The sequence below is a fragment of the Nymphalis io genome, chromosome 28 (assembly GCF_905147045.1).
Source record: "Nymphalis io chromosome 28, ilAglIoxx1.1, whole genome shotgun sequence".
In the NCBI taxonomy this organism is placed as follows: Eukaryota; Metazoa; Arthropoda; class Insecta; order Lepidoptera; family Nymphalidae; genus Nymphalis; species Nymphalis io.
The window spans coordinates 5,521,120-5,547,855 of NC_065915.1; the positions used below are offsets into that span (position 1 = coordinate 5,521,120).

Here is a 26,736-nt window from a genome sequence, read left to right on the forward strand (position 1 = left end):
AGTTGGCTAATCTCTCTTGAAATTGGCCGCCGTGGCCGAAATCCATCTGGAGGACATTATTACTTACTAAGGTTAATAAATTAGTTGCTAAGTATGTCATCGAAAAAGGCTTACATATCTAAAACACAGGCTTGGCCTAGTTTTGCAAGTGCTCGTCATTAATTAATAAAAATAGTTTTTATAAGATATTTTTAAGATTATATTTAATATTGTTATGTTCCAGTTTGGAGGGTGAGTGAGCCAGTGTAACTACAGTGGTTGGTGGCACATGTTAGGAATATATCAGAACTATAAAATGCACTAAAAATTTTATACCATTTCATCTCATTCATTTTCATTTTACTGGTGGTAGGGCTTTGTGCAAGCTCGTCTGGGTAGGTACCACCCACTCATTAGATATTCTACCGCAAAACAGCAGTACTTGGTATTGTTGTGTTCCAGTACAAAGAACAAGAGACATAAAATCTTAGGCTCCTAAGTTGGTGGCGCATTGGCTATGTAAGCGATGTTTAACATTTCTTGGTGTCAGTGTCTATGGGCGTTGGTGACCGCTTACGATCAGGTGGCCCATGTGCTCGTTCGCCTACCTATTCAATAAAAAAAAGACATGACATGTATGTGTCGGCTGATAATAAACTACTACATGTACACTGATGCTAGAGCACTGTGTTGAAGTTGCAAATTTTCTCCTCAAATAACAGTGGACATTTAAAGGCTGTTGCTTAGTTAAGTACTTAAAATGTATTGTAATTTATACATCATCTTTTTGGTGTTAAATGCTAAAAGTATAGGTTAATAATTTGTTTTTCTCATTGTACATTTCGTTTTTAATTTAATAATCATTTTCACTATGATATGTAACTAGTAAGTTAGTAGTATTAGAAAGTATTTTATGTTTATACTGTGTATGTTAATGTGTAATACGTATATTGTTAGTGTAAATAAATAAATAAATAAAATCTACTTTCTAGATATGACAGACGATATTTCTTTAATCCTTACTTCATCTATGAGAATTACACCAAATTTTGATAAAGGGCCCATTAAGGGCAAGCTACTATACTGGTGATATAAAAATCACCAGTATAATGCATCTATGATCGGCGCTAAAAGCGAGGTGAGTGTATTCACCAACGCGCATTTTTAGCAACGTGATGAGCAGGCTATAGTCTTGCTCGGCTCAAAAAAAATACTACAAAGCTTAGAGATAGAAAACACGGAAAAGAACACTCAGCGGGAATATTTTTTTCCAACAATCGTTGTTACGGTTAAATAAATGCTCATGTGACGTAAGCATGTATATATTTAGTATTGTAGAATTACAACAAATCAATTGTTTTTCAAACAGTTTGACTATTGAATCAATAAAAATAATATTTATAATTAAAATAATTTTATTCTTAATAATTAATAAAAACTTTGGTTTTTGATCAGTACCAGTAAGCGGCACTACCACAACCACAGCCGCAGCTGCCAGTAATAGTAACAGTACCAATAGCTGGTAAGTCACCAGCAAAACGAACAGCACCAAGAATCGGCACCTGGCCAGCGACAAGTGTAGTACCAGCAACCGGCATTTCCCCAGTGACCGCGACGTCACCAACCCCAGTGCCGCCATAAGCACCAGCGCATTCAGACATTACAGGTGCACCGTATGGTCCTAAACCTATGCCGTATGGATCACAGCCATACCCTGGAGCTAGCCCAGCTGCAATAGCAGGTGCTGCTCCATAACCAATTCCATTTACAAGAGGTCCAGCACCCAAGTATTGACTGTAAGCACTCTGAAATCAAGAAAAGATTTGAAATTAATGATTATTAATAATTATTATTAATTATTAATATTTTATCAACATGATATTAATTTCATTTTAGTTGGTGTTATACTTTCTCTCGTTTGAAGTCCATTTTGTTTTTAAAAGAAGTCATCCCTGCGATGTTATCCGAACCAAATTCTAATTTATTAAATAAACCTATATTATAATTTATTAAATAAGATCTTTTTCCTTACCTGCATGAAACAGAGGAATCCTATTAATAAAAACGCTAAACCAGTCATTTTGAACTTGAATACTTAATTAAGAATAAAATTGAATATAATTTATCCTTATTTATATTTATTTACGTTAATAATTTCGTTATATTAATCAAGCTGACATAATAATACTTGGTAATCAAAATTTAATTAACAAACATAATCAGAACCGAAGTTTTATAATATTTTAACTGATAACAACAATGAAATCAATTCATATAAAAACGTAATGAACTTATACGATTCATCATTCAAATATAAACAGTCGAAAATAAAAAGTTTTATAATTATACAAAATGCAGACGAAAATAGTTCTTCTCTGCTTTCAAGCATTTTTGGTGCAGGTAAATATTTATTTTAATTATATCTTAAATCGGTATTACACATAGAATAATTAAAAATGTTGGAAATAACAAACTTGAAAGGTTTATAGTTATGACGTAATTTTCTAAACAAACCAATTTTACTAATTTATAACGGTCAAGATACGTTCTCGATTATATTTCGATACAACCTTTAACGTACCAACGATTACCTTTCTATTCGATTGCGATAAACACGTCTTTAAGTAGAATTGGCCTACCTTCTTTTGTTTTTCATGATTTATGATTTTAAAAAATATATTCAATATACAATCGGAAGTTAGAGCTTTATTATAATATATATTGATTTATAAAACTTCTAGAATAATCGACGAAGAATGAAATAGTCGCTATTACTTTAATACAGACTTTTAGATGGTAACATAAGCATATTCTTTTTATTTCAGAGCATTTATTGCCAATGTATTGGCAATATTTATAATGATGGATTAGGGTGGGATGCAGCTGGTCTCTATGGTCCAACAGCTTGGAATGCTCCTCTTGCTGCTGCTACTTGGGCTGCTGGTCCTTTAGCAACACCTTGTGCTACTGAATGGGCGGCTGGTTACGCTCCAGCTACACTTGCTGCATCAAACGGTGGAGGTCTAGCAGTGACTAGCTTTTCTCCTATATCAGTTACTGGTGTAAAAATGACATCAGAAAATGCTTACGAAGGTGGTCTAGCTGTGACTGGTACGTTACCATTCTTGGGAGCTGTAGCCTTGGAAGGTGCTTTACCAACAGCTGGGACTGGTGATGTTAGATATGGTTGTGGAAACGGTAACGTTGCTATGCTGAGTGAGGATGTTACTGGCTACAATACTTTAGCTGCTCCATATGGCTATGGGCCAGGTCCAGAATTTGGTTATAGTTACGGTCCTCTAGCTTATGAAGCAGGTGTTGCTGGACCATATGGCTACAATGGTTATAGAGGTTGTGGGGGAATATATTGATAGTTTGTTATTACATATGTAGTTAGATATTATTAAATTGATAAACAAAAATATATTTGTTTTTAATCTATATATAACCTGTATTTAACATATTTTTGACTACAGCGGGTCCTGATATCTTTATTTATTTACTTTTTTGTCTATTTTCATGAGCGATAGCCGAAAATTGCCATAATTAATGTCAAAACAGTATAAACGGCTCTAAATATCTTCATTTAATATATTTTGTTAAGATTAAGTAACATAGAAATAAGTTAAAAAAAAGTATCATAAATTTATAGAAATAAAAAATATATCCTACTACTTTAAAAAAGTGTTGGGGCTTAGTCCACCACATTAGTCCAATGTTTATCATCAGACATATTCAGGCTTCATATAAATTAAGCACGTGAAAATGCAGTGGTGCTACCCGACGTACCCGACGGCGCATTTTGGTTTTTATTTAACTGAATAATTTTATTGTTTTTCTGTAATATTGAAATAGAAAACGTATGCTTTTTAGAAACTAACAACAAAAATATAATAGGCTTCGCCCGTGTTTGACGGGGCAAGGAATCAAGTGCTAGATAAAAGTAGCCTTTGTCTTAAAAGTATGTAGCTTGCTCTTTACCAAATTTCATCAAAATCGGTTCAGTTGTTTAGCAGTGAAACTGTAACAGACAGACTTACTTTCGCATTTATAACATTAGTATAGATAGACCGATAAAGTTTTCACAAATTAAGTTACACACATAAAGATTACATGATAACAAAAAAAAAAATATCAAAAAAGGTTAAAGCTAAACAAGTATTTACGCGTATAGAGAAATAAAAAATGCCATTTCGAAAACTCTACTCAAATATCCGACAAAACTATTTCACAATGTAATCAAATATGCTTTATATTAAATATCCATCACGTCATCGGAACGTGACACAGAGACACATATTATTAAATAAACATCATTTCATTCACTTATCTTTGTCATATTTGTATATAATTGTCAACAAATACAATATAAGCTGAATACTAAAACAAATTACAATCACCTTAACAACAACATCACTGTTGTGAGAGAGAGCTGGTTCCTCCCAATTGGCCCAGGCCAGTCTGTGTACGGGCTTCGGGGCTGCCCCCTTTACCTGGGCTGTTCCTCACCGGCAGGTTAACCTGTCATGTCTTTAATTTTTGGCCCGAGGGGTCAGGGTCTGTGTTTATCGACTGTTATTTTAATTTTCCTTTTTGTTACTAGATGGCGCTTGTTGTGTTTTGAATCGTGCTATTGTTTCTTATTTCTGTTACTACTTAATAACGCTTGGGCTGTTTGACTTTGAGAGATCAATAAAGCTATCTGACCAGCAGTACAACTTTTTTTTTTCTTTTTTATAGAATAGGAAGGCGGACGAGCATATGGGCCATCTGATGGTAAGTGGTCACCAAACGCCCTTAGACATTGGCATTGTGAGAAATGTTAACCATCGCTTACATCACCAATGCACCACCAACCTTGGGAACTAAGATGTTATGTCCCTTGTGCCTGTAATTACACTGGCTCACTCACCCTTCAAACCGGAATACAACAATACCAAGTACTGCTGTTTTGCGGTAGAATATCTGATGAGTGGGTGACAACTACATATTCAGTAGTTTTATTCAGTAGACTGCCTTGTTGGTCTAGTGGCTTGGTGTAAGGCCGCAGACGCGGAGGTCCTGGGTTCAATTCCCAGGTCGGGCTAATAACTCTTTTCGGTCGTGTCGGATTGCCGTCCCATCGGATTATGAGAGTTAGGAAATGGAGAGTGCACCTGTGTTTGCGCACACACTTGCGCACTATAATATCTCCTGCGTAGTTGCCTAATCTCCCTTGAGATTGGCCACCGTGGCCGAAATCGGTCTGGAAGATATTATTATTATTATTCTTAAAACGAAAACTTTTACTTAACAATAAATATTCATATTAAAAATATCAGTCCCTTTATTTTTTTAATTGTATCAAATATAAGTTATTATTTTAAATCAGATAAAATCAGAGAAATTTACCCTATTCCAATCGGAATAGGAATAAAGGTAAACAAATCGTAGATTTACAAATTGCATGCGATTTTCTAATTGTTTTGCTGTATTACGTATTATAAATAATTCTCGATTAATTTACCTTTATTTATAATACAACACTATTTCACTTATGGATAGACCGACAATTAAAAAAAGGTGGCAGGTACGGGATGGATGCGCACTGACAAAGATCGGGATGGTTGCCGTTCTATGGAGGAGGCTTTCGTCCAGCAGTGGACGGCAAAAGGCTGAAAAAAAAATCACTTTACTAGTTATAACCACATTAATTTAGCTTTCGAAGTTCCGATTACAAATGCGGACATTGAAAACGGCTTTTTTCGCAAATCCATAGTGAATATCATAGATTATTTAATATATCGCCCAATAATATCGCGTCAATTGATATCAGTGCCCAATGATATCGGTTTCAAAGTTGTTTACATGAGATTATTCCTCTTGTGGTTGCAGTAGGCAATATATATAAATAGGCAAACACAAAACAGCTCAGAGATTTTCCTTAGTTTTTAAATTGATCTAACAACAATGCCATGCATGTTAAATAAATAAATTAGGCTTATTATATAAATAATAATTTAATTGTATTTAATTAATAAACCTATTTTAATTGGTCGAAAATTTAAAACTGAGTTTCTTACCGGTTTTTCTCGGTGTAATCTACATTCGGAAATGATGGTCGTTTTACAGCTATTTTAATGTCTGCTTCGTTGGTCTAGTTGCTAGATCCGAAAAACCGCAGATCTCGAATCTGGTGTCAAGGCCCGGGTCGGGTCGATAAAAAGTATTTGGGTTTTTTCTGTTAAAAAATCTCGGTAGATCGTAATTTGGAACATGGAAGCCACTGGTAGTAGGGCTTTGTACAAGCTCGTCTGGGTAGGTACCACAAACTCATCAGATATTCTACCGCAAAACAGAAGTACTTGGTATTGTTGTGTTCCGGTTTGAAGCGTGAGTGATCCAGTGTAATTACAGGCACAAGGGACACAACATCTTAGTGCCCAAGGTTGGTGGCACATTGGTATTGTAAGCAATGGTTAAATTTTTGTACAATGCCAATTTCTATGAGCGTTGGTGCCCAATTACCATCAGGTGGCCCATATGCTCGTCCGCCTACCTATACCCTAAAAAACAAAAAATGTTTGCGCACACACTCGTGCACTATAATATGTTCTATTTATAAAGATTCTTTGTATTATGAATATTTTGATTTATAAAAATAAATTTGTTTCAAAATAACAATATCGTTTCAATAAAGGATGTAAGTAGGATTTCAGACTGTTTGTATATTATGATAAGGGTTATTTTGTAATCTAAGTTGTATTTTACATAATTTAATAAATATATAATATTATTAAATTTAAACGTAAACGAATGTAAATATAAAACGAACGCGTTATCTTATAAGCTCGTTGTAATCTATTGATCCAAAAATCGTCAAATATTCAACAATTTTAAGCTCTTAAGTACATCTGTTAAGCTCTTCGAAGACAACATTCTGGTATGTGTTTATATGTGATGCTCCCGTTTCCACGGAGAAAATGGGTAATTGATTGTTTAATTTGCCCTCGGTAATATAATTAATTGCATTGAAAACTTTGGTTATATTTATCTGTGGGAAATTTTATTATACAAGGTCATAACAATATTGTATAATCTATGCATAATATTATAAAGGGAATATTCTGTCAGTCTGTTTGTCACGCTTTCACTGTTAAATCACTGAACCGATTTTGATGAAATAAGTATGAAGTATGCTTGAATCACAAAGAAGGACTTGGGCTAATGTCTTATACCCAATACCTACCCCTTTTCCCCAATACGCGGGTGATAACTAGTAATAATAATGAAAAATAAATAACTGGTAAGATTTTTTTTAAATTATATATTCAAATAACACTTAATTATATGTTTTTTATAAATAATTTCAGTAATAGTATGGACTGCCACAACCACATCCGCAACTACCAGCGATGGAGACGGTCCCAGCGGCTGGCAATTCACCAGCGAAACGCACAGCGCCGAGTATGGGAACCTGTCCAGCAACAACAGTGGTACCAGCGACTGGCATTTCACCAGCAACAGCAACATCCCCAATACCAGTGCCACCATATCCAGCCGCTATTTCAATAGCAGCTGGAGCGAAGCCGTATGGTCCAGGAGCACCCAATTCAAGGGCGGTTGGTGCTAAGCCGAACGGTGAAGCTGCTAGACCAGCCCCCAAGCCATAAGGGCCAGCTAAGCCAGTTGCAACTGTTGGAGCAACACCAGGTCCGTAACCATAACCAGGGCCAAGTGGTCCAGCGCCCAAGCATTGACTGAACACATTCTGAAATAAAAATATACTATATATATAAATACAATAATAAAAGCCGTATTTTTTGTTTTTGCTTATAATCATTTTTTTATATATACGGCCATTTATATTATAGTACGTATTCCACTGCTGGGCTTAGGCTCGCCTTTGAGGAGGAGGCTTTGGAATTTATTCCACCACTGTTGCGAAATTCATATTGTCAATTTTGTTCTTTTAAGATGTAAGTTTTTGACGTTTAATTTTATAACTTTATATGTTGCTGTTGAATTTGACTTTGATATGTCACACGCAAAAAGTTTAACGCACAATGATCCTGACATTGTTTTTTATTAAACTATTACCTTTTTTTATTTTTTTTGTTAAAGCTTTTTTACTTTGTCTGCAATATGACGTATTGATGCTAATAAATCTTTCTTTCAATCTTTATTTATTTTTAAAACTGATCGCGTAATATTTTTACTACAAAAAACACTAAATTATTCTTACCTGAACCAAACAGATTTGGACGCAAAGGAATAAGAAAGCAAAAGACGACATTTTGAATTCGAATAAAGTTAAACGCTTTATAATTCTTCGTTAATATTTCTTCAATATATATAACAGTAATTATATATTAATTATGTAATTATTATCAATTTTACATAATCATGGCAGTTATGACTTAATGCTATTACACATCTAATTACATAATCGAATTAACCTTAGGTTTGCTCCATAAACACACAGATAAGAATTGAAATTTCACTCTATAATTACTATAAAAACCATAGATTTTTTACAGTAAGTCATTCACTGCTCTCGATACTAACAAATAGCTACAAAATATGGCTGCGAAATCGTTTCTTCTCTTCTGTGCTCAAGCTCTATTATTCAAGGTAAATTATGTGTGGTATATATATTTGAATATAGAACAAATTTAGAACCGTCGGCAATGTTTAAATTTTCATCACTGAATTTAAATAAGGAACTTCATGTATTCTTTGTTATGATTGGTTTAGAAATTTTAATAGAAGTTTTAATTAGTACGCTAAGCAACTTTTAACTTCAAACTATTCTATTAAGTACTTAGCTGGACGGGCAAATGAGCTACCTGATGGTAAGTCACCACCACCCATGAGAATTGATATTTTAAGAAACTTTGGTGGTAATGTCTGATGAGTGTGTGGTACCTACTCAGGTTAGCTTGAACAAAGACACCAAATAATCCTTTCACTTTTCGATATAAAAGTAATTTTATTGCCGTGGTTCTGATATGCTTAACTCATTAACATGTATTCAATATATTCAGTCGTTTCTATTTATACAGACAGAAAGACAGACGATATTTTCATCTGTTTTTCGTGCACCTCAATTCAAAATAATCTCAAATACAATTTGATCTTCTTCACAGTGTATATCTAGTCAATGTATTGGTGCTGCATACAATCCCTTGGCCGCTGAAGGCTTGGCCTGGGGTACTCCGAATGCTCTAGCATGGGAAGCTGCCGCTGGACCTTGGGGAGCTCCCTGTGCAGCAGCGGCTTGGGCTACAGCACCTGTCGCTACCACTCCATATGCAACCGCTGAATGGGCTGGAGGTTTTGGACCGGCTACTCTAGCTGCATCTAACGGCGGTGGACTTGCTGTTACCAGCGCTTCACCAATCGCTCCAAATGGTGTTGCAATGACCTCTGATAATGCTTATGAAGGAGCTTTAGCCGTATCTGGTGCAGTGCCGTTCTTGGGAGCCGTAGCATTGGAAGGTGCCCTGCCAACAGCTGGAGCTGGTGCTATTAATTACGGCTGTGGAAATGGTAACGTGGCTATGATTACTGAAGACGTCACTCCTGCTGGCTATAATGCGTTTCCTGGGACATATGGCTACGGTCCAATCGCAGCTGCTGAATTAGGATATGGTTATGGCCCATTTGGTTTTGAAGCTGGGATTAATGGACCTGCCTTCGGTTACAGAGGATGTGGAGCAGTTTACTAAGTCTGTTATTAAATTTCATGTTATGTAATTAAATAAGAAATTAAACAATAATAAGCTGTATCTGAGATTTTTATTTTTTTTATATTTATTGTTATAAAACATTTACGGCATTACTTATAAACGTTGTTCAGCGGCTGTTAGTTAAACATCGGTTTCGCTCTTTCTGTCAGTATTGATTTGACATTCGAAAGAAGAAGACAGCATTTTTTTACTAATCACTCGCAAAATAACATTTATAAGTAAGACTGATAATTACCAATGCTTGATACACAAAAAAGAAGCTTCAAAATGCTTAAGAATAACAACATATATACTGAATTAATTCAGTCTATTAAAGGATGCACACTAAACGTATATGGTAAATACCGAAAGTATAATTAAAAATAAATGCAGTAAAGTATACAAGACCACAGTTTATATATAAAACAATGAACATATTTTTTTTACGATAAATAAAAACATGTTATACGAAATTTACGAAAAAATTATTAAAATTATAATTAATTAATTTGGATTTTTTTATTATATTGGGTAGTTCGATTATTACATGAAACGAAACGCAACAATTTTTTTTTGTTGAAATTGAAAACTAAGCTAAAAAAATACAGATTAATAAAATATATAATTTAAATTATCCTCGTACGACAATCAAGCGAATTCATCTGAAAAGGATGAAATTTATCAAAATGCTTGCTTGCTTGAAAGATTAGCCATTTGTTCACCGTAAGAATTTTTTGTCAAATTTCGCTGTAAGAAGTACGATTACGACGAGATAACGATTTTGCACAATTTCTAATTCCTTGGTGCACATATGTATGCCTGGCGGGTGAGTTGGTAAAAAAATTGCATACTAAAATCTCTGCAGGGTCAAATTCTTTGGATACAAAATTTAAGATATGTATGTATCATATTCTACCAACCCGCATTGGAGCAGCGTGGTGGAATAAGCTCCAAACCTTCTCCTCAAAAAGAGGAGAGGAGGCCTTTAGCCCAGCAGTGGGACATTCACAGGCTGTTACGGTTACGGGATATTCTTAGTTCAATATAAGTCCTCAGTTCAATATAACTCCAAGGTCTCGCATAGTCTACTCATCTATTACATATTGTATAAAAACTTTATGAGTTAATTGTAATTCCACCCTTTGAGTTGATGAGTTGAGTTTGAGTTGATGATGGCACTATGTAATTGTAAAATTTCTACATCGCGATGGCAAGATTCCCTATTTGTTTCCCTATTTATTAGAAAACAGTGGCATCGTATTGTTTTATTCTGTAGTAGTGAGATCAAAGTATAGAACATTCTTAGGATCTAGTGAACAAGTTCTTAGTCACAAGCAGGTTTCCTCACGATGTTTTCCTTCACCGTCAAGCATAAGATGAATTTTCATCATGAAAATTTAGTGGTGCTTGCCCGGGTTTCGTCGGTTAAGAATCACGCGTTCAACCACGAGGCCATCTCGGCTTTCATATTTTAGTTTGTTATAAATTTGTCACTGTACCATATTCATACTTGCTTGTCTTAAGCCTCAATGTATCCCGTTTTCATTAAGTAATTATTTTTTATTTATTATGTATTGACTGCATCGTTGTTCTAGTGGCTACATGTAAGATCGCAGACTAGGTGGTCCGGGGCTGAAACCCCTGGTCGGACCAATAAAATGTTATTGAGATTTTCTGTCGAAAATTCTCAGTAGCAGCCCGGGCCTCGAAAACACGTAAATCCGTTGGTCCTGCACCTGAACTCTTTTCGGTCGTGACGGATTGCCGTCCCAAGTTAGGAAATAGAGAGTGCACCTGTGTTTGCGCACACACTTGTGCACTATAATATCTCCTGCGCAGTTGGCTAATCTCTCTTGACATTGGCCGCCGTGGCCGAAATCGGTCTGGAGGTCTATTACTTTTTATTTCGTAAAAAAATGTTACATTTACTACACCTTTATTGATTCTACGGTTTTATGTATGTTTTGTTTTTGTTAAATTTTAGTGATTGTGTAAATATTATTATGATATAAGTGTCATCACATTGTATGTTTTCCTTATAAATAAATAGAAAAATAATAAATAAATGATGTACTTCTTTTTAAGCGTGCTTTGCACAGAATGTGATTTTCTAATGAATTGATTCTTATTTGTTTATTTAAATTGAAAAATTCTTTTCATAAGTCCAAATAAATAAATACAAAAATTTATATAAAAAAAAAAACACATTCAACGGGAAGGTAGTTAAAATAATCATATTTTGTTCAGTGGACAACAATGAAATTAGCTTTGCGATTACTTCGTTAAAAGCTGTAGTAATTTTGAATAAATTTAATTTATTTTAAGTAAAGAGTTTATACGAAGAAGAAAATTAAAATAATTTTTAGTTTTATATATCTTCCTTATATTTAATCCATTGACTATAGCAGTATATAATAGAGAAGCATAACTTTCTATTTAGTAAATATACGCGGCGTTGCCACATCCGCAACCGCAGCTACCAGAGATAGTGACAGTACCAGCTGCTGGTAGGTCACCAGCGAACCGCACAGCACCGAGGATCGGTACCTGACCAGTGACAAGTGTTGTACCAGCAACAGGCATTTCACCAGCGACTGCGACATCACCAACTCCAGTACCACCGTATCCAGGTGCTACTTCGACAGCAGGCGCACCATAATATCCTGGTCCGTAGCCATACGCACCAGGCGCTATGCCTGGTCCATATCCTACCAACCCAGCTGGGCCAAGGCACTGGCTGTATGCGTTCTGTAAAAAAAGGTTAAAAAGTGTTAAGCGAAATTATATTCAAAATCCAAAAAAAAAAAAATCATTTTTTGGGACAATTAAAAAAATATATTTAAAAAAGTATTTACATGAATCAAGCAAGCTTGGACGCAAATTAAAAAGATAGTAAAGGAAGACATGATTATATTTTCAGTGTATTGTAAATAGAATGACATGAACACAAGTCATTTACTTTTTATAGTGTCAGTTACCTACATTATGTGGTCATTTAACTTACAATTTCATAGTAAGTGTACCGTACGTGATTTTTTAAGAAATCACTATAAAGGCAATAATTACACTGATAATTATGTGATGTAAAAGGTTTTATATATTAAAAAGATTAAGATGTTTGTTTTTTATATTATTAAACTAATAAATTGATCGATCTTTAATATCATGATTTATAGTTTATGTATTGAAATAAATTGTTTTTTTAATAGCTATTTATAAGTAAACGAAGGAAAATTCATTCAGTTTAATAATGTCTACTAATTCTATTAAAGCTACTTTCAAAATAGAAAAAAGACAGACACAGGATAAGGTTTATTTAGGATTATCAACATGACATACAATAGTTTAGATATTAATAATTTACAACTTAGGTCTAAGGGTAAAAGGTGCCTGCGTTAGAGAACAGATTATATATACATAGCTGTGGATTACTATTGGCTGAATAATGTACAATCATGGTCTACAATACTGCTTATATTATAATAATTAGAAAAAACTCTAAATTAAAAAAAAAATCTTAAACTGATAACACAAAGTTTGAGTAAATAACTAGTATATTAAAAAGAAATTTTAAATGTATTAAATAATTTTATTGTTATATCATATTGACACATTAAACTTCTATCGAAGATTGCAACCCATGTTTGTAACACGTAATTATTTTTATATTTTCACAACATTGAACAATTTCTTAATATATATTGATAACATATATTGTATAAAAACAACATAGTGTTATATGTTAAAACATTCTAAAGATTGTATTAAAACTAACCGTCGAAGAAATAATTAAAAATGTCTGCGAAATTTTCCGCTGTATTGTGCCTTATTGCATTATTAGTGCAGGTAAATATATTAAAAGCCGTTATAAGTTTTGTATCTATTCCAATAAATAATTATAGGTTGGTATTAAGTGATCAGCGATGGGGGCGACGAAAGAAAGGTATAGAAGGACTTCAGGGTCGAAGAGGTCGAAGGGCAGAGAATCCTTAGAACAGCTTAAATACAAATCAGCTGAAATTGCACCATGGTATTGTAATTTTGTGCTCCATTTACAATTTTTCATCATTTTACTGTCTTGACAGATTTATTAAAAGCTAACAGTAATAAAAATTATCCATGGTTGATATTTCTATAAAAGATTACATACAAGATAAGACCTGTATATATTATGTATTACGCAGCATATTATACGTGTATGTATGTATATTTTTATAAAGAGCCGGTTGGTGTGGTTGGTGGATGCTTGCCTTTTACGCCGAAGGTTGTGGGTTCGATTCCCATGTCATGTTCATGCACACAAATGTCTGTCCTGATTCTGGGTGTAATTATCTATAATAGTATATTTAGTATATCAGTTGTCTGGTTTCCAGTGTACAAGCTCTGTACAAGCTTAATTTGTGATCAGATGGTCGTGTGTGAAAAATGTCCCAGGATATTATTATTGTGTGCATATATTTGAATCGTTGTTGATACCGTTTTCAGAGATTTCTCTTTAGCCTAAAGGTTTAGATAAGCACTTACCATCAGGTGTTAAGCCAGACCGTCTTTAAATTACAAATTAAAGCTTGTCCCACCACGCTGATTCAATGCGGGTTGGTGGTATAGTTGAATCCCGATCTGGAAATAATCTTTATTAACTTTGCAGAGTATATCCAGTCAATGCATTGGAGCATACAATGGATATGCTGATGGTCTCTGGGGAGCAAGGGAGGCAGCACCTTGGGGTGCATATGCTACTGCTCCTTGTGCCACTGAATGGGGACTCGGTTACGGCCCTGCTTCTCTTGCCGCATCTAACGGTGGTGGTCTCGCTGTTACCAGCGCTTCACCAATCGCTCCAACTGGCATTGCAATGACTTCAGAAAATGCTTACGAAGGTGTTTTAGCTGTAACTGGTGCGCTGCCGTTCTTAGCTGCTGTATCTTTAGAAGGAGTTCTCCCTACAGCTGGAGCGGGCGCTGTTACATACAGCTGCGGTAATGGTAACGTTGCTATTCTGAATGAGGAAATTGCTGCTCCTGGTTATATTGGAGGCCCACTCGGATATGCTGGACCAGGTTTAGCTTATAATGGATTTGCTGGACCTCTTGGATTCGAGGCTGGTCTTGCTGGACCAGCATATGGTTTCGGCTATGGTGGATGTGGATGTGGGGCATTATACTAAGTCTATAATAAGTAACTTTTTTTTATAAATAAAAGCCCAATTAAATCAATAATGTTGTTTAATTTTATGGCATTTCGATATCTACACATACTAGTTTCACCCACGTTTGAGGGAGGGGGGAGGCGTTTGAAATCCTATGTCCTTTTCTGTACCTCTGATAGATGTATGCAAGATTTCATATTGTTCGATTGAGTAGTTAACACGTGTTAGCGTAACAAACAAAAAATGCTTTCTTGAACCGTTTTCTTCAGTGCAAAATTATAAACTTCGAATACGCTTTCTGCCTTGAAATTCATGTGTCAGGAATTACACAAATTTAATTTCATCACCCCCTTTTATCATTAAACGGCCAGACAAACGTGACCAAATCGTTATCGGTACAGTGTGAACATTCCCTGCATACGTAAAAAGCGCTTCGAATCCACATATATTATTCGCATTGGAAAATTTTGGAATACTTTGCCTGAGTCTGTTTTTCCTAAAAGGTACAAAGTTTCAAATCCAGAGTAAGCAGGTATCTTCTAGGCAAGCGTGCTACATCCTAGACCGTGTCGATACTTTACATCAGGCAAGTCAACGGTCAAACGTTGGCTTATATGAGATAAAAAAAAAGAATCGCTGCTATCTAATAATTTAAATATTTTATAAGTGTAATTAAAATAGGCATAATGTAAAAATAGTAGATTTTGAAGGGTTTTACTAGTAACATATGACGTTGTAACAAATTGGCGGATTTCGTTTAGTTTATTTTCTCCTTTTTAGAGTAAATAAAAGCTTGTTTTTAAAGTTTTCATACTTTAAATTTATTAATTTGTCTATCAATAAATAAGTGTCTATATAGAAGTTACATAGTTGAAATTAATCTGAAAAAAAATCTATAAATTTTCGAATTTATAAAAAATATACTATATTTTTGTAGGTAACAAAAACAATATTTGGTTCGTAAGCAAATTAAATAGTATAGACAAAACAAACAAATCCATGGTCAGCATATTATTATTAACGTATAGGCAAAATGTATAATTGGTTAGGTCATATGCTCATATATTCTAATTTATTAAGCAATTTAATTAATATTACATGTAATGAAACATAAATATTATATCTAAGTTAAAATATTTTGCAAATGAACACAGAAATATAACTATGTCAATTTTTTTAAAATTATTTTAGTCAAATTTAAAATAGTCTCCCAATTCCCACCGGACGCAAAGCTGCCCATAAAGCAGGCCGCATTTCCACGCTGTACGGCAATGGACAACCTCTGTGCCAAGTAGGACCCGGATCGACTGTCGAATTGTCAAATTGGTTAGGTTACAATGAAAACCTTACTAATATTATAATTATGAAAGTGACAGTTTTGAAAGTACTTGTTATTTTGTTTGATAATCATGAAGTTTTGCACACACGTTCTTAGGGATACAGATAAAGATGGTTCACGCCCGATATAAGCTGAGCGCAAATCAATGACAACAATCTTTAAAATTAATAATGACAGTGTATATTCAACAATCATGTTCGTCTTTTTTCGAATGTCAAATCAACAATGACAATCATTTAAATCAACAATGACAGTGATTTGTTAAACAATCATGTTCGTCTTCTTTCGAATGTCAAATCAACAATGACAATCATTAAAATCAATGATGATAGCGATTAGCTTTATTACTTTCATCTCTCTAGGACATACTTATATTACTCGTATGACGTTTTGCATTTCGTTATTTGCACCCAGAATGTATGTTTGAAGGGTGAGTGAGCCAGTGTAATTACAAGGGTAATTACTTAGTGTAATTACTTAGTTCCCAAGGTTGGTGGCGCATTGGCTATAAGCGATGGTTAACATTTCTTACAATGCCAATGTCTAAGGGCGTTTGGTGACCACTTACCATCAGGTGGCCCATATGCTCGTCCACCTTCCTATTCTATATTAAAAAAAAAATGTATATGAAGTTTTTTAACGTATATGAAAAACTTGCCACCCGTTTGGATGGAAGTTCAAAAAACTTTGAAATGTATGTTTATCAATTCAATCAAGTAACACAAATAGTAAATTACAAGCAGATCAGACTTTTTATTTTTATACTAATGTTTCCACCCGTTTGAATTTCCAAAAAAACGAAATATGTATGATTTATTCATATTTTCTCAGAACCCTTAATATAAATTATCATTTTTTAATTTTTATTTGTAGCTAGATGCTTGTATATGAAATTTCGTGCCGCTAACATTAAAAATGACGGGTTCACATACAGTGAACAGTTCATCCCTTATTTAACCCTTTCGTGTGGAATTTCCAGAAATTCTTCCTTAGTGGGTGTTTATATCATAAAATGCATCAACTGCTTAATATTCAAGTTTCTTACCCAGTCAGCACAAGTCATTATATGTGTATAGATAACAACAAAAATACTTATGTTTTTAAAACTTTTGATAGACTCAACCGATTTTGATGAAATAAAGACTAGACGGAACCTTAAAATACTCCTTATAATAATTCAGTTATTTCAATTTGTATTCTTTAGCCGTTTTCAAGATTAGCCTGGACAAACAGACAGACACAAAACTTTTAAAAAAAGCTTGTTTTGGTTTTGGTAAATTGCAAATAGACGTATAAACTTTAAAAGAGAGAGTTATTTTGAAATCACAGACAGATACTTCAATTTTATTTATATGCATAGATATGCATAGATATAGATGTACATATTAAGACTTTGATTTTTTCTCAGACAAAGTCGCTGGTGATAGTTTAGCTAATAATTATGCTGAAAACATATTAAATTATCTATAGCTTTAAATTCAGAACTGTTAATAATAATAATATTCGCTGATCACTCTTTTTCAATTTGCTGTTCATAAATAACTTCTCAAATAAACTTACCTGACGACAGTTTTTTTATAGCTGATTGAAATATCAATACAGCCTTTAACTAGACCACGTAAAATGTAATCAAATGTTACTTTGAGCCTTTTTCAAACAGCTGATTTAAAAAAAAATTAACAAGCCTTTATGTAGAGGATATTTTGACATACGTCTAACGCGTAAAGGCATGGAGAATGATGAAAATGTTCTTCCCTAATAGGAGAGAAAGCTTCCATTTTCTTTTGTTTTACTTTATGCAAACAATGTGTAATTATATAAAAATGAGAAATATTATTAAAACTTATTAAACAAAATTACCAATATTAAATTAAGAAATTTGTGTTTATAATTCATCTCGTGCTCAACGGTGAAGGAAAACATCGTGAGGAAACCTGCATGTGTCTAATTTCATTGAAATTCTGCCACATGTACACATGTGGCAGAATTTCAACATAACCTATACCAACATAAATAACAACCTTCTCCTCAAAAGGGAGAGGAGGCCTTAGCCCAGCAGTGGGACATTAACAGGCTGTTACTGTAAATTAAGACATATTATATTAAAGACAAATATTAAAACGAAGACGCAAAACACAAACACAATAAAAAAAAATAAGAAAGAGAAATTTAAAATATAAATTAATTTACAATATAGAAAATTACATTACTTATTTATATATATAAAATCAATAACAGCTACCTTTTTAAAATATTCCTAATGTTAAATGTATTAAGAGCGAAAGATGAAATATATCGTTATTTACAAACGGTTTATTTTAACATTGGGTTATTTATGGTACCATTTATAAGACATTATCGTGCCATTTATTTTTTTTAATAAAAATCCTGTTAATAATCAGTCACTTTATTTGGAAAACTTTACTTAACTTACAATAATCAAAACAACTTAACTAATAACATTAACTTAGTAATAAGCTCCACATCCGCCGTAGCCGATGCCATTGTAGCCGAATCCTGGACCAGCGAGACCGGCCTCATAAGCCAATGGTCCAGCAAATCCGTTGTAAGCCAAAGGTCCAAGAGCGTTATAACCGAAATCTTCATTCAGCATCCCAACGTTGCCATTCCCGCAACCGTAGTTGATGGTACCAGCACCGAGGGTTGGTAGAGCACCTTCCAGTGCTACAGCTCCTAAGAATGGCAGAACACCAGACACGGCTAGAGGTCCTTCGTAAGCGTTTTCAGATGTCACAGTGACACCAGTGGGAGCAATCGGAGAAGCACTGGTAATAGTGAAGCCACCACCGTTAGATGGCACAAATGGAGTAAAAGCTCCACATTCAGGGGCAACGATTGGAGCAGAGGCCCAAGGTGCAGCAAATGGAGCTCCAGCGGCATAAGCAGCTGGTCCCCATGGTCCAGCAGCTTCCCAACCATTCAGACCAAGGCCATTGTACGCACCAATACATTGAGCCGATATAGTCTGTTATAACAAAAAAAAAAAAAACAAATTAAATCATTTCAAAAATGAAATTATTATACAGACTGAAACTAAAGATTTAATACAAATAATATTACCTGTACAGCAATCACGCAAACGTATGCAAAAAGAGCAATTTTGGCTACCATTTTGAATTATAAGTTTTTCTTTGTCGTTGTTGTTGAAAACGAAGATTGTATTTGAATGTTGTTTAGATTAAATTATATTGCTTTTATATACATCAATTACGTTATCGATTATGTAAAATATAACAATAATAGTTATGAAAGCTTTCAACATAACTATCATATTATTACGCTTTTATTTTTGATTATTTCAATGTGATAGTATTCAACATGTTATCGTAGTTCATGCAATAACTAAGTTAGAAACAAACAATATTCAATCGATTTTATAAAATTTATATGACGTATTAAAAATTATATGAGTGGCAAAGCACTTGTTGGTTTAAATGTTGAAAATAGAATACTAGTCAACAATTTCTGCTTTACCGGTGGTAGAGCTTTGTGCAAGCTCGTCTGGGTAGATACCACCCACTCATTGGACATTCTACCGCAAAACAGCAGTACTTGATATTGTTGTGTTCCGGTTTGAAGGGTGAGTGAGCCATTGTAATTACAGGCGCAAGGGACATAGTATCTTAGTTCCCAAGGGTGGGGGCGCATTGATGATGTAAGCGATGGTTAACATTTCTTACAATGCCAATTCTATATATAAAAAAAATATAATTTCAGCAATTACATTAATTTGGGTATAATTTGTGTTTATTATTAATCTCGTGCTCTGCAAGGAAAACATCGTGAGTTGACTGCTGGTCTCGAAAAATCTATCATATATGTATCCACCAACCCGAATTGTTGGTTTCCGCTTCATTTTTCGCCCAGAGGATCGGAATTGCGATTCAAAGTGGAAGTGCTCCTAGCATTTCTGCCACCGGCCCACGCGGTCATGATTTGCGCAATATCTATCTTTAATTTTAATTTGTATATATCCAAAGTTTAAATGTAAATAATTCTGTAAATAAATACTATAAATTACATATTTATAATTTCTTATCGAATAATTTAATTATCGTATTTGTACATTAACTTGAATGACAAACAATGATTACGTTTCAAAACGCTTTCTTTTTTGTGTCATTATCACGTTCAAATGATTATGACACAGACAATTGGCTAAAAAGTTTAGTCAAATATCACTATAAAGGACAAAATTTCGTTAAACGAATTAAACTAGTGCTACAAGCTTCCGTGCAACCATGTCCCGACTTGCTTTCGCCTTCTTTTGTCTTCAAGCACTCTTAATTCAAGTAAATATTTATTATTTAATTTTTATTTAAAGCGACATATACTTTTACTAGGTGGTAAGGTTTTGTGCAAGCTCGACTGGGTAGGTACCACCCATCAGATATTCTACCGCAAAACAGCAGTACTTGGTATTGTTGTGTTCCGGTTTGAAGGGTGAGCCAGTGTAGCTACAGGCACAATGGACATAACATCTTAGTTCCTAAGGTTGGTGGCGCATTGGCGATGTAAGCAATGGTTAATTTTTTTACTTCGCTAATGTCTATGTGCAGTGATAACCACTTACCACCGTGGCGCGTTTTCCTGTCTACCCATAATATTTTTTTCACGTTGTGGTAGGCGGACGTCAGTGACACTTTTCCACCAGTTAAAGTACCTAGGTATGTTTATATTATCAAACTTTATTTACATCGTAAATCAATGGAGTCTAAGGTCCCTCCTGTAATCCTGCCATTTCATCCAAACCATATGACAATTCATAGCTATGTTGTTGAATAGGTGAATAAGAGTAACTACCGAGTTTCTTGCCGGTTCCTCTCGGCATGATCTGCATTCCAAATCGGTGATAGCTTTACATTTAACATAAGAGCTAACTACCTACTTCAATAAAGCATATTTTGATTTTTTTTATTTAATTTGGTAGCGTAGTAGTGAAAACTATAATAATTAGATATACATTTTTTTCAGAATGTCTACAGTCAATGTATAGGTGCTGGATATGGCCATGGTTATGGAGGAATAGCCCCTGGATACGGTCCAGCTGTAGCTGGCTTCGCTCCTGGATACGCTGGTCCACATGGTTTCGGAGGCCCTGAACTTTACGCACCAGTAGCTGATGTTGTTGCATCGTATGGGGGTGCTGGTATTGGTGATGTCGCTGTTGCTGGTGAAATGCCAGTTGCTGGCACTACCCTCGTTGCGGGACAAGTGCCTATCCTTGGTATCGTTCACTTTGCTGGCGAGCTGCCAGCTGCTGGAATCGTCAGTGTAGCTGGAAACTGCGGCTGTGGTTGTGGAAACGGAGCATATATTTATTAAGTTTGTTATAGATATCATAAAATATTACAATAAAGTATTTGTTTTTTACAAATTCGTTTTATATTTCAAAAGTCATTCTTATTAGTGGAATGCTAAAAGCTAGAAGAGCTATACACTACAAACAGTTCTTGATTAATATATATTCATTTTGAATACAATATCCACTGTAATTTTGTATCTAAAGTTTTAATAACAACTACGTCGACATTCAAAACGCAATTTTTTACGAATCCATAATGAATCGTAACAGCCTGTGAATGTCCCGCTGCTGGGCTGAGGCCTCCTCTCCCTTTTTTAAGGAAAAGGTTTTGGAGCTTATTCCACCACGCTGCTCCAGTATGGATTGATGGAATACACATGTGGCAGAATTTCAGTGAAATTAGACATATGCAGGTTTCCTCACGATGTTTTCCTTCACCGTAAAGCACGAGATGAATTATAATTACAAATTAAGCACATGAAAATTCAGTGGTGCTTGCCCGGGCTTGAACCAACGATCATCGGTTAAGATTCACGCGTTCTTACCACTGGGCCATCTCGGCTTTTTATCCGGAATAATGAATATCATAGATTATTCAAGATCTCGACCAATGATTTCGCGTCAATTCGATGTCGAAGTTGTTTATTTGACTTTACTCCTGTTGTGTTTGGAATAGGGGGTGTATTTTTATCACTTTAACTGCCTCGTTGGTCTAGTGGCTAGATGTAAGGCTGCAATCCTGGATGTCCTGGGTTCAAATCCCAGATCGGGCCAAAAAAAAATTATTGGGTTTTTCTGTCGAACATTCTTAATAGCCGCCTGGAGTCTGGAATTTGGTAATGTGTACACTCCCGTGTCTCGGAAAGCACGTAAAGCGTTGTTCCTGCGCCTGAACTCTTACCGCTTGTGTCGGATTGCCGTCCCATCGGATTATGAGAATTAGGGAATAGAGAGTGCACCTGTGTTTGTGCACACACTTGTGCACTATAATACCTCCTACGCAGTTGGTTAAACTCTCTTGAGATCGGCCGCCGTGGCCGAAATCGGTCTGTACATTATCACTTTACTCTTAAATCTTGTTTTGCTGTATGGATTTCGTAATGGTAAAGTATCTGCAAGCCCTCGCGTGTTGCAGATGTCCATGGGCCGTGGTAGTCATTTTCCATCAGGTGAGCCTAGTGTTCGTTTACCCCCTCTTAAAAAAAATAATAAAAAAAACAAAGATAATTGTACTATTCCACTGGGTCTAACAACGCTTCAAATATTTAAGAGATTCTGTTAAAACTTTTAAGCTTCGTAGCATATTTTTTTCATTTAAAATACTTTATTAAATTAATTAGTTACTAGGTTATAGCTGCATTACTTTAGTTTCAGTTGCTTGTTGTTTGGTAGGGCTTTCTGCAAGCCTACAGTAACAGCCTATCAATGTCCCGCTGCTGTGCTACGGCCTTCTTCTCTCCCTTTTGAGGAGAAGGTTTGGAGCTTATTCCACCACGCTGCTCCAATGCGAGTTGGCAGAATACACATGTGACATAATTTCAATGAAATTAGTCATATGCAGGTTTCCTCACGATGTTTTCCTTCACCGTCAAGCACGAGATGAATTATAATCACAAATTAAGAACATGAAAATTCAGTGGTATTTTTTTTTTGCAAGCCTGCCTTGTTTAATTCGTTCTACCGACAAATTGCAATACTTCAATTATTGTCTTCCGTTAGAAATTCTGTAAATATTGTTATCGGTACAAAAGACCGCATTAACACCTAAAGGCATTTTCTACCAGTCAAACTTTAGGCTAATCAGAAATACATGATGCCAGATACTATAACTATTAAAATAATACTCAAAAAATGACACACGTTGATTAACATACCATAAATAATATTGTCAAATAACATACTCATCATTAAACTTATACGTGTCATCCGTTTTGTACGTGATGTTATCAGAATATTTTGTACTCAACAATCTAATTCTCTCAACAGACAAACAAGAAGAAAATAACAATATTTTTAGGATAGAAGTGCAATTTCAATTTCAACAAGTAATTAATAACAAAATTACACATTTAAGGATATTTTATCATGACACGAAAAGAAATCAAATTAGATAATGACGCGATAAAAATAATTTAAAGATAACATCAATATTCCACGCTTTTTTTTTTCTGGAGTGAATCTACGCTAGTTGAGCGCAAAATATTCTGCCAAGACACAGAATGATATGAGATCATTCGGTTTCTAATTTTGAAGCGTTTAATGATGATCAGTAGAAACTATCTAATACTACAGTAGATATCTAGAACAATATTATAATAAAATAAAATTAATAATTAATTGAACACAACATATTAATAATATAAAAACATAATTATAATTTTAGTTTATTAAACATAATAATAATTATAACAATAAATTTAATTAAATACTTAATGAATTATGAGTAATGCCCCGCTCAATAATCGTTACCATAGCAACCGCTAACAAATAAGAGAACTTAGTAGCATTGATGCCGAGATGGCCCAGTGGTAAGAACATGTGAATCTTAACCGATGATCGTGGGTTCAAACCCGGGCAAGTACCACTGAATTTTCATGTGCTTAATTTGTGATTATAATTCATCTCGTGCTTTACGGTGAAGGAAAACATCGTGAGGAAACCTGCATGTGTCTAATTTCACTGAAATTCTGCCACATGTATATTCCACCAACCCGCATTGGAGCAGCGTGGTGGAATAAGCTCCAAAACCTTCTCCTCAAAAAAGAGGAGAGGAGGCCTTTAGCCCAGCAGTGGGATATTCACAGGCTGTTTCGGAAATAACCATATACATATAATAATACAACATGCTATAGTTATATTGATAAATGTAAATAGTATAACGTACTTCTGAGGCATACCTCAGGTGCATACACCAAGAAATATTTTTTACTGAACCAATTAAAGAGGAAAGTTTTTTCTTAATGTGGTTGTTGAAAGTTAAATAGTTGTCTATTCTTAAACCAAGATATTTTTCGCAAGTTTTCTGTTCGATTTGAATGTTGTTAACGGTTAGCGCATTATGCTGTGGAATAGTTTTATTTTTTGGTTTAAATATTACATTACATGTCTTGGAAGCATTTATCGTTAAAAGATTAAAATGGAACCAATCGTACAAAAGATCTAGATCTTCTTGTACTTTATCAATAATATCATTTATGTTGTTTCCAAAATAAAACAAGCAAGTGCCATCCGCATATAAAGTTAAGTAACCATATAAAGTTAAGTGACCATGTAGTTCTAATGCTGAGATGTTATTTATATATATAAGAAAAAGAAGTGGTCCCAAAATAGAGCCCTGTGGGGCTCCATAGGTGATAGGCAAAGCCACACTTTGGACACTTCCAATTCTAACAACTTGCGACCTATTTGTGAGATAGGATTATAATATTTTAAGTACGTTACCTTTGATGCTAATGTTTTCAAGTTTTTTTATGTAATAGGAGGTTATGACTTATGGTATCAAAGGCTTTTTTTAAATCGATAAACACGCTTACTGCGATGTTCTTTTTATCTACGTTTTGTCTTATTTTTGTTATTAGGTCTACAGTTGCAGCAGTGGTATTACTTTTAACCCTGAAACCGTATTGTCTTTTAGATATTAAATCAAAAGAGTCCAAGTACTTAGCTAAGCGACTGTGAATTAGTTTTTCTAACATTTTTGAGAGAACTGGCAATACAGAAATTGGACGATAGTTTCCTAGGTCAGTTTGAGGTCCAGATTTATGGATAGGAGTTACTTTTGCGATCTTTAATGGGTCCGGGAAACTTCCATCAGACATAAGTTTGTTGAAACATTGCGACAAGCTTTTTGAAATCAAATTTCGTACACATTTAATGGCTTTAGGGCTAATTTTATCTATACCAGTGCTTGTGTTAGAATCTAGATCTTTTATAATCTTTTCAATTTCATTAGAGCTACATGGTTCCAATGTTAAAAGTTCATGATTGCTATGACTATTTCTTTGATAAATGAGATGTAGTATTAGTAGTATTTAATTATGTTACACATATATAATATGTATTTGTCATATATTTATTTTACTAAGTATATATTATATTAGTCAGTGCTAGCCAAAGTATGTATTTAATACCCAAAAATATTTAAAAACAATAATTTAGGATATAATTTCTGTCTGTCTTTACAAATTTTTCTTTAGTATAATTACATATATATTTTTAAGTATATTCGTATGAGTAAAAAGAGGTTCCAATAAAATTAAAAAAAGTTAAATTAAACAAATACTTTATTATTTAATATACCTATCAGTAATAGGGGCCAGCGATGCCACCATAGCCATAAGGACCCACAAGACCGTCATAACCGTAGGGTCCAACAAGGGCGTCGTAGCCGTATGGTCCAGCGAGACCATTGTAACCGTAGGCTCCAGCGAGACCATCGTAACCATAGGCTCCAGCGAGACCATCGTAACCGTAGGCTCCAGCGAGACCATTGTAACCGCAGGCTCCAGCGAGACCATCGTAACAGTAGGCTCCAGCGAGACCATCGTAACCGTAGGCTCCAGCGAGACCATTGTAACCGTAGGCTCCAGCAAAACCGTCACAACCGTATCTGGCACCATAGAATCCATCGTAACCGAAACCGGATATTCCATCAAAAGCGAAGGGAGCACCGAAAGCGTTAATGCCAGGGGTGAAGTCCTCGGTCACGATAGCAACTTCACCATTTCCGCAGCCATATGTAACAGCACCAGCTCCAACGGTTGGCAGAGCACCTTCTAACGCCACAGCTCCTAAGAACGGTATAGTGCCAGCAACAACCAGGGCGCCTTCGTAAGCGTTTTCGGAAACTATTGAAACACCAGTGGGGGCGATGGGGGAAGAACTGGTGACAACAAGACCACCACCGTTAGAAGCAGCGAGAGCGGCCGGACCGAGGCCAGCACCCCAGGGAGCAAAGAAAGCAGCTTCATTACAGGAACCGATACCGTATGCACCGTAAGGCGCACCTAAGCCAAAGCCATTGTACGCTCCGATGCACTGCGCGAAGATAGACTGGAAAATTTAATTAGTAATGTTTGTTAATTAATCAAATACATAAAATTGTATGACTTGGTTTCAACTTATTGCGGTAACTTTGTAAATCTTTCTTCTATGAAATTCTAAATTTAAATTATATTAATTATGTTTTATCAATTAATGAATATAATTGAGAAAGTTGCTACACCAACCTGGA

General features: G+C 34.8%; 6 protein-coding genes across 7 annotated transcripts in view; 3 read left to right on the forward strand and 3 right to left on the reverse strand.

The window, feature by feature from the left end:
• The first annotated feature begins 2,299 nt into the window (after positions 1-2,299).
• The window catches only part of LOC126779219 (chorion class B protein PC10-like), a 102,877-nt gene continuing 78,440 nt past the window's right edge, over positions 2,300-26,736 (forward strand). Inside the window, exons 1-2 of one of the 2 annotated variants that reach the window (XM_050503141.1) lie at positions 2,300-2,379; positions 2,805-3,330. In XM_050503141.1, coding sequence (XP_050359098.1) covers positions 2,332-2,379; positions 2,805-3,330 — 574 coding nt within the window. In that variant the 5' untranslated portion in view covers positions 2,300-2,331. Of the gene's footprint in view, positions 2,380-2,804; positions 3,396-26,736 lie in introns of those variants that run through there. The other variant, XM_050503140.1, reaches the window with a different exon arrangement.
• LOC126779235 (chorion class CA protein ERA.1-like) lies at positions 7,307-8,279 on the reverse strand. The gene is made up of 2 exons (XM_050503160.1): positions 8,204-8,279; positions 7,307-7,729 (listed from the first exon to the last, which is right to left on the reverse strand). The coding sequence occupies exons 1-2, from the start codon at positions 8,252-8,254 to the stop codon at positions 7,328-7,330; spliced, it is 453 nt and encodes a 150-aa protein (XP_050359117.1). The 5' UTR covers positions 8,255-8,279; the 3' UTR covers positions 7,307-7,327.
• On the forward strand, positions 8,500-9,736 carry LOC126779214 (chorion class B protein PC10-like). Its single transcript, XM_050503132.1, has 2 exons — positions 8,500-8,592; positions 9,108-9,736. The coding sequence occupies exons 1-2, from the start codon at positions 8,542-8,544 to the stop codon at positions 9,687-9,689; spliced, it is 633 nt and encodes a 210-aa protein (XP_050359089.1). The 5' UTR covers positions 8,500-8,541; the 3' UTR covers positions 9,690-9,736.
• LOC126779247 (chorion class CA protein ERA.1-like) lies at positions 12,041-12,674 on the reverse strand. Its single transcript, XM_050503176.1, has 2 exons — positions 12,545-12,674; positions 12,041-12,437 (listed from the first exon to the last, which is right to left on the reverse strand). Exons 1-2 carry the CDS (start codon positions 12,629-12,631, stop codon positions 12,126-12,128), a joined length of 399 nt encoding a protein of 132 aa, XP_050359133.1. The 5' UTR covers positions 12,632-12,674; the 3' UTR covers positions 12,041-12,125.
• LOC126779221 (chorion class B protein PC10-like) lies at positions 18,607-19,355 on the reverse strand. Its single transcript, XM_050503144.1, has 2 exons — positions 19,259-19,355; positions 18,607-19,163 (listed from the first exon to the last, which is right to left on the reverse strand). The coding sequence occupies exons 1-2, from the start codon at positions 19,307-19,309 to the stop codon at positions 18,645-18,647; spliced, it is 570 nt and encodes a 189-aa protein (XP_050359101.1). The 5' UTR covers positions 19,310-19,355; the 3' UTR covers positions 18,607-18,644.
• On the forward strand, positions 20,414-21,523 carry LOC126779245 (chorion class CA protein ERA.5-like). Its single transcript, XM_050503174.1, has 2 exons — positions 20,414-20,490; positions 21,173-21,523. Exons 1-2 carry the CDS (start codon positions 20,440-20,442, stop codon positions 21,521-21,523), a joined length of 402 nt encoding a protein of 133 aa, XP_050359131.1. The 5' UTR covers positions 20,414-20,439.

Bases quoted from the DNA above. Each gene is read 5' to 3' on its own strand.
- LOC126779247 (XM_050503176.1), bottom strand. From the start codon at position 12,631: ATGTCATTCTATTTACAATACACTGAAAATATAATCATGTCTTCCTTT. The intron at 12,438-12,544 runs GTAAATACTTTT...CTTTTTTTACAG, and splicing joins TCCAAGCTTGCTTGATTCAT to AACGCATACAGCCAGTGCCT.
- LOC126779214 (XM_050503132.1), top strand. From the start codon at position 8,542: ATGGCTGCGAAATCGTTTCTTCTCTTCTGTGCTCAAGCTCTATTATTC. The intron at 8,593-9,107 runs GTAAATTATGTG...TCTTCTTCACAG, and splicing joins CTCAAGCTCTATTATTCAAG to TGTATATCTAGTCAATGTAT.
- LOC126779245 (XM_050503174.1), top strand. From the start codon at position 20,440: ATGTCCCGACTTGCTTTCGCCTTCTTTTGTCTTCAAGCACTCTTAATT. The intron at 20,491-21,172 runs GTAAATATTTAT...CATTTTTTTCAG, and splicing joins TTCAAGCACTCTTAATTCAA to AATGTCTACAGTCAATGTAT.
- LOC126779221 (XM_050503144.1), bottom strand. From the start codon at position 19,309: ATGGTAGCCAAAATTGCTCTTTTTGCATACGTTTGCGTGATTGCTGTA. The intron at 19,164-19,258 runs GTAATATTATTT...TTGTTATAACAG, and splicing joins TTTGCGTGATTGCTGTACAG to ACTATATCGGCTCAATGTAT.
- LOC126779235 (XM_050503160.1), bottom strand. From the start codon at position 8,254: ATGTCGTCTTTTGCTTTCTTATTCCTTTGCGTCCAAATCTGTTTGGTT. The intron at 7,730-8,203 runs GTAAGAATAATT...TTTTTATTTCAG, and splicing joins TCCAAATCTGTTTGGTTCAG to AATGTGTTCAGTCAATGCTT.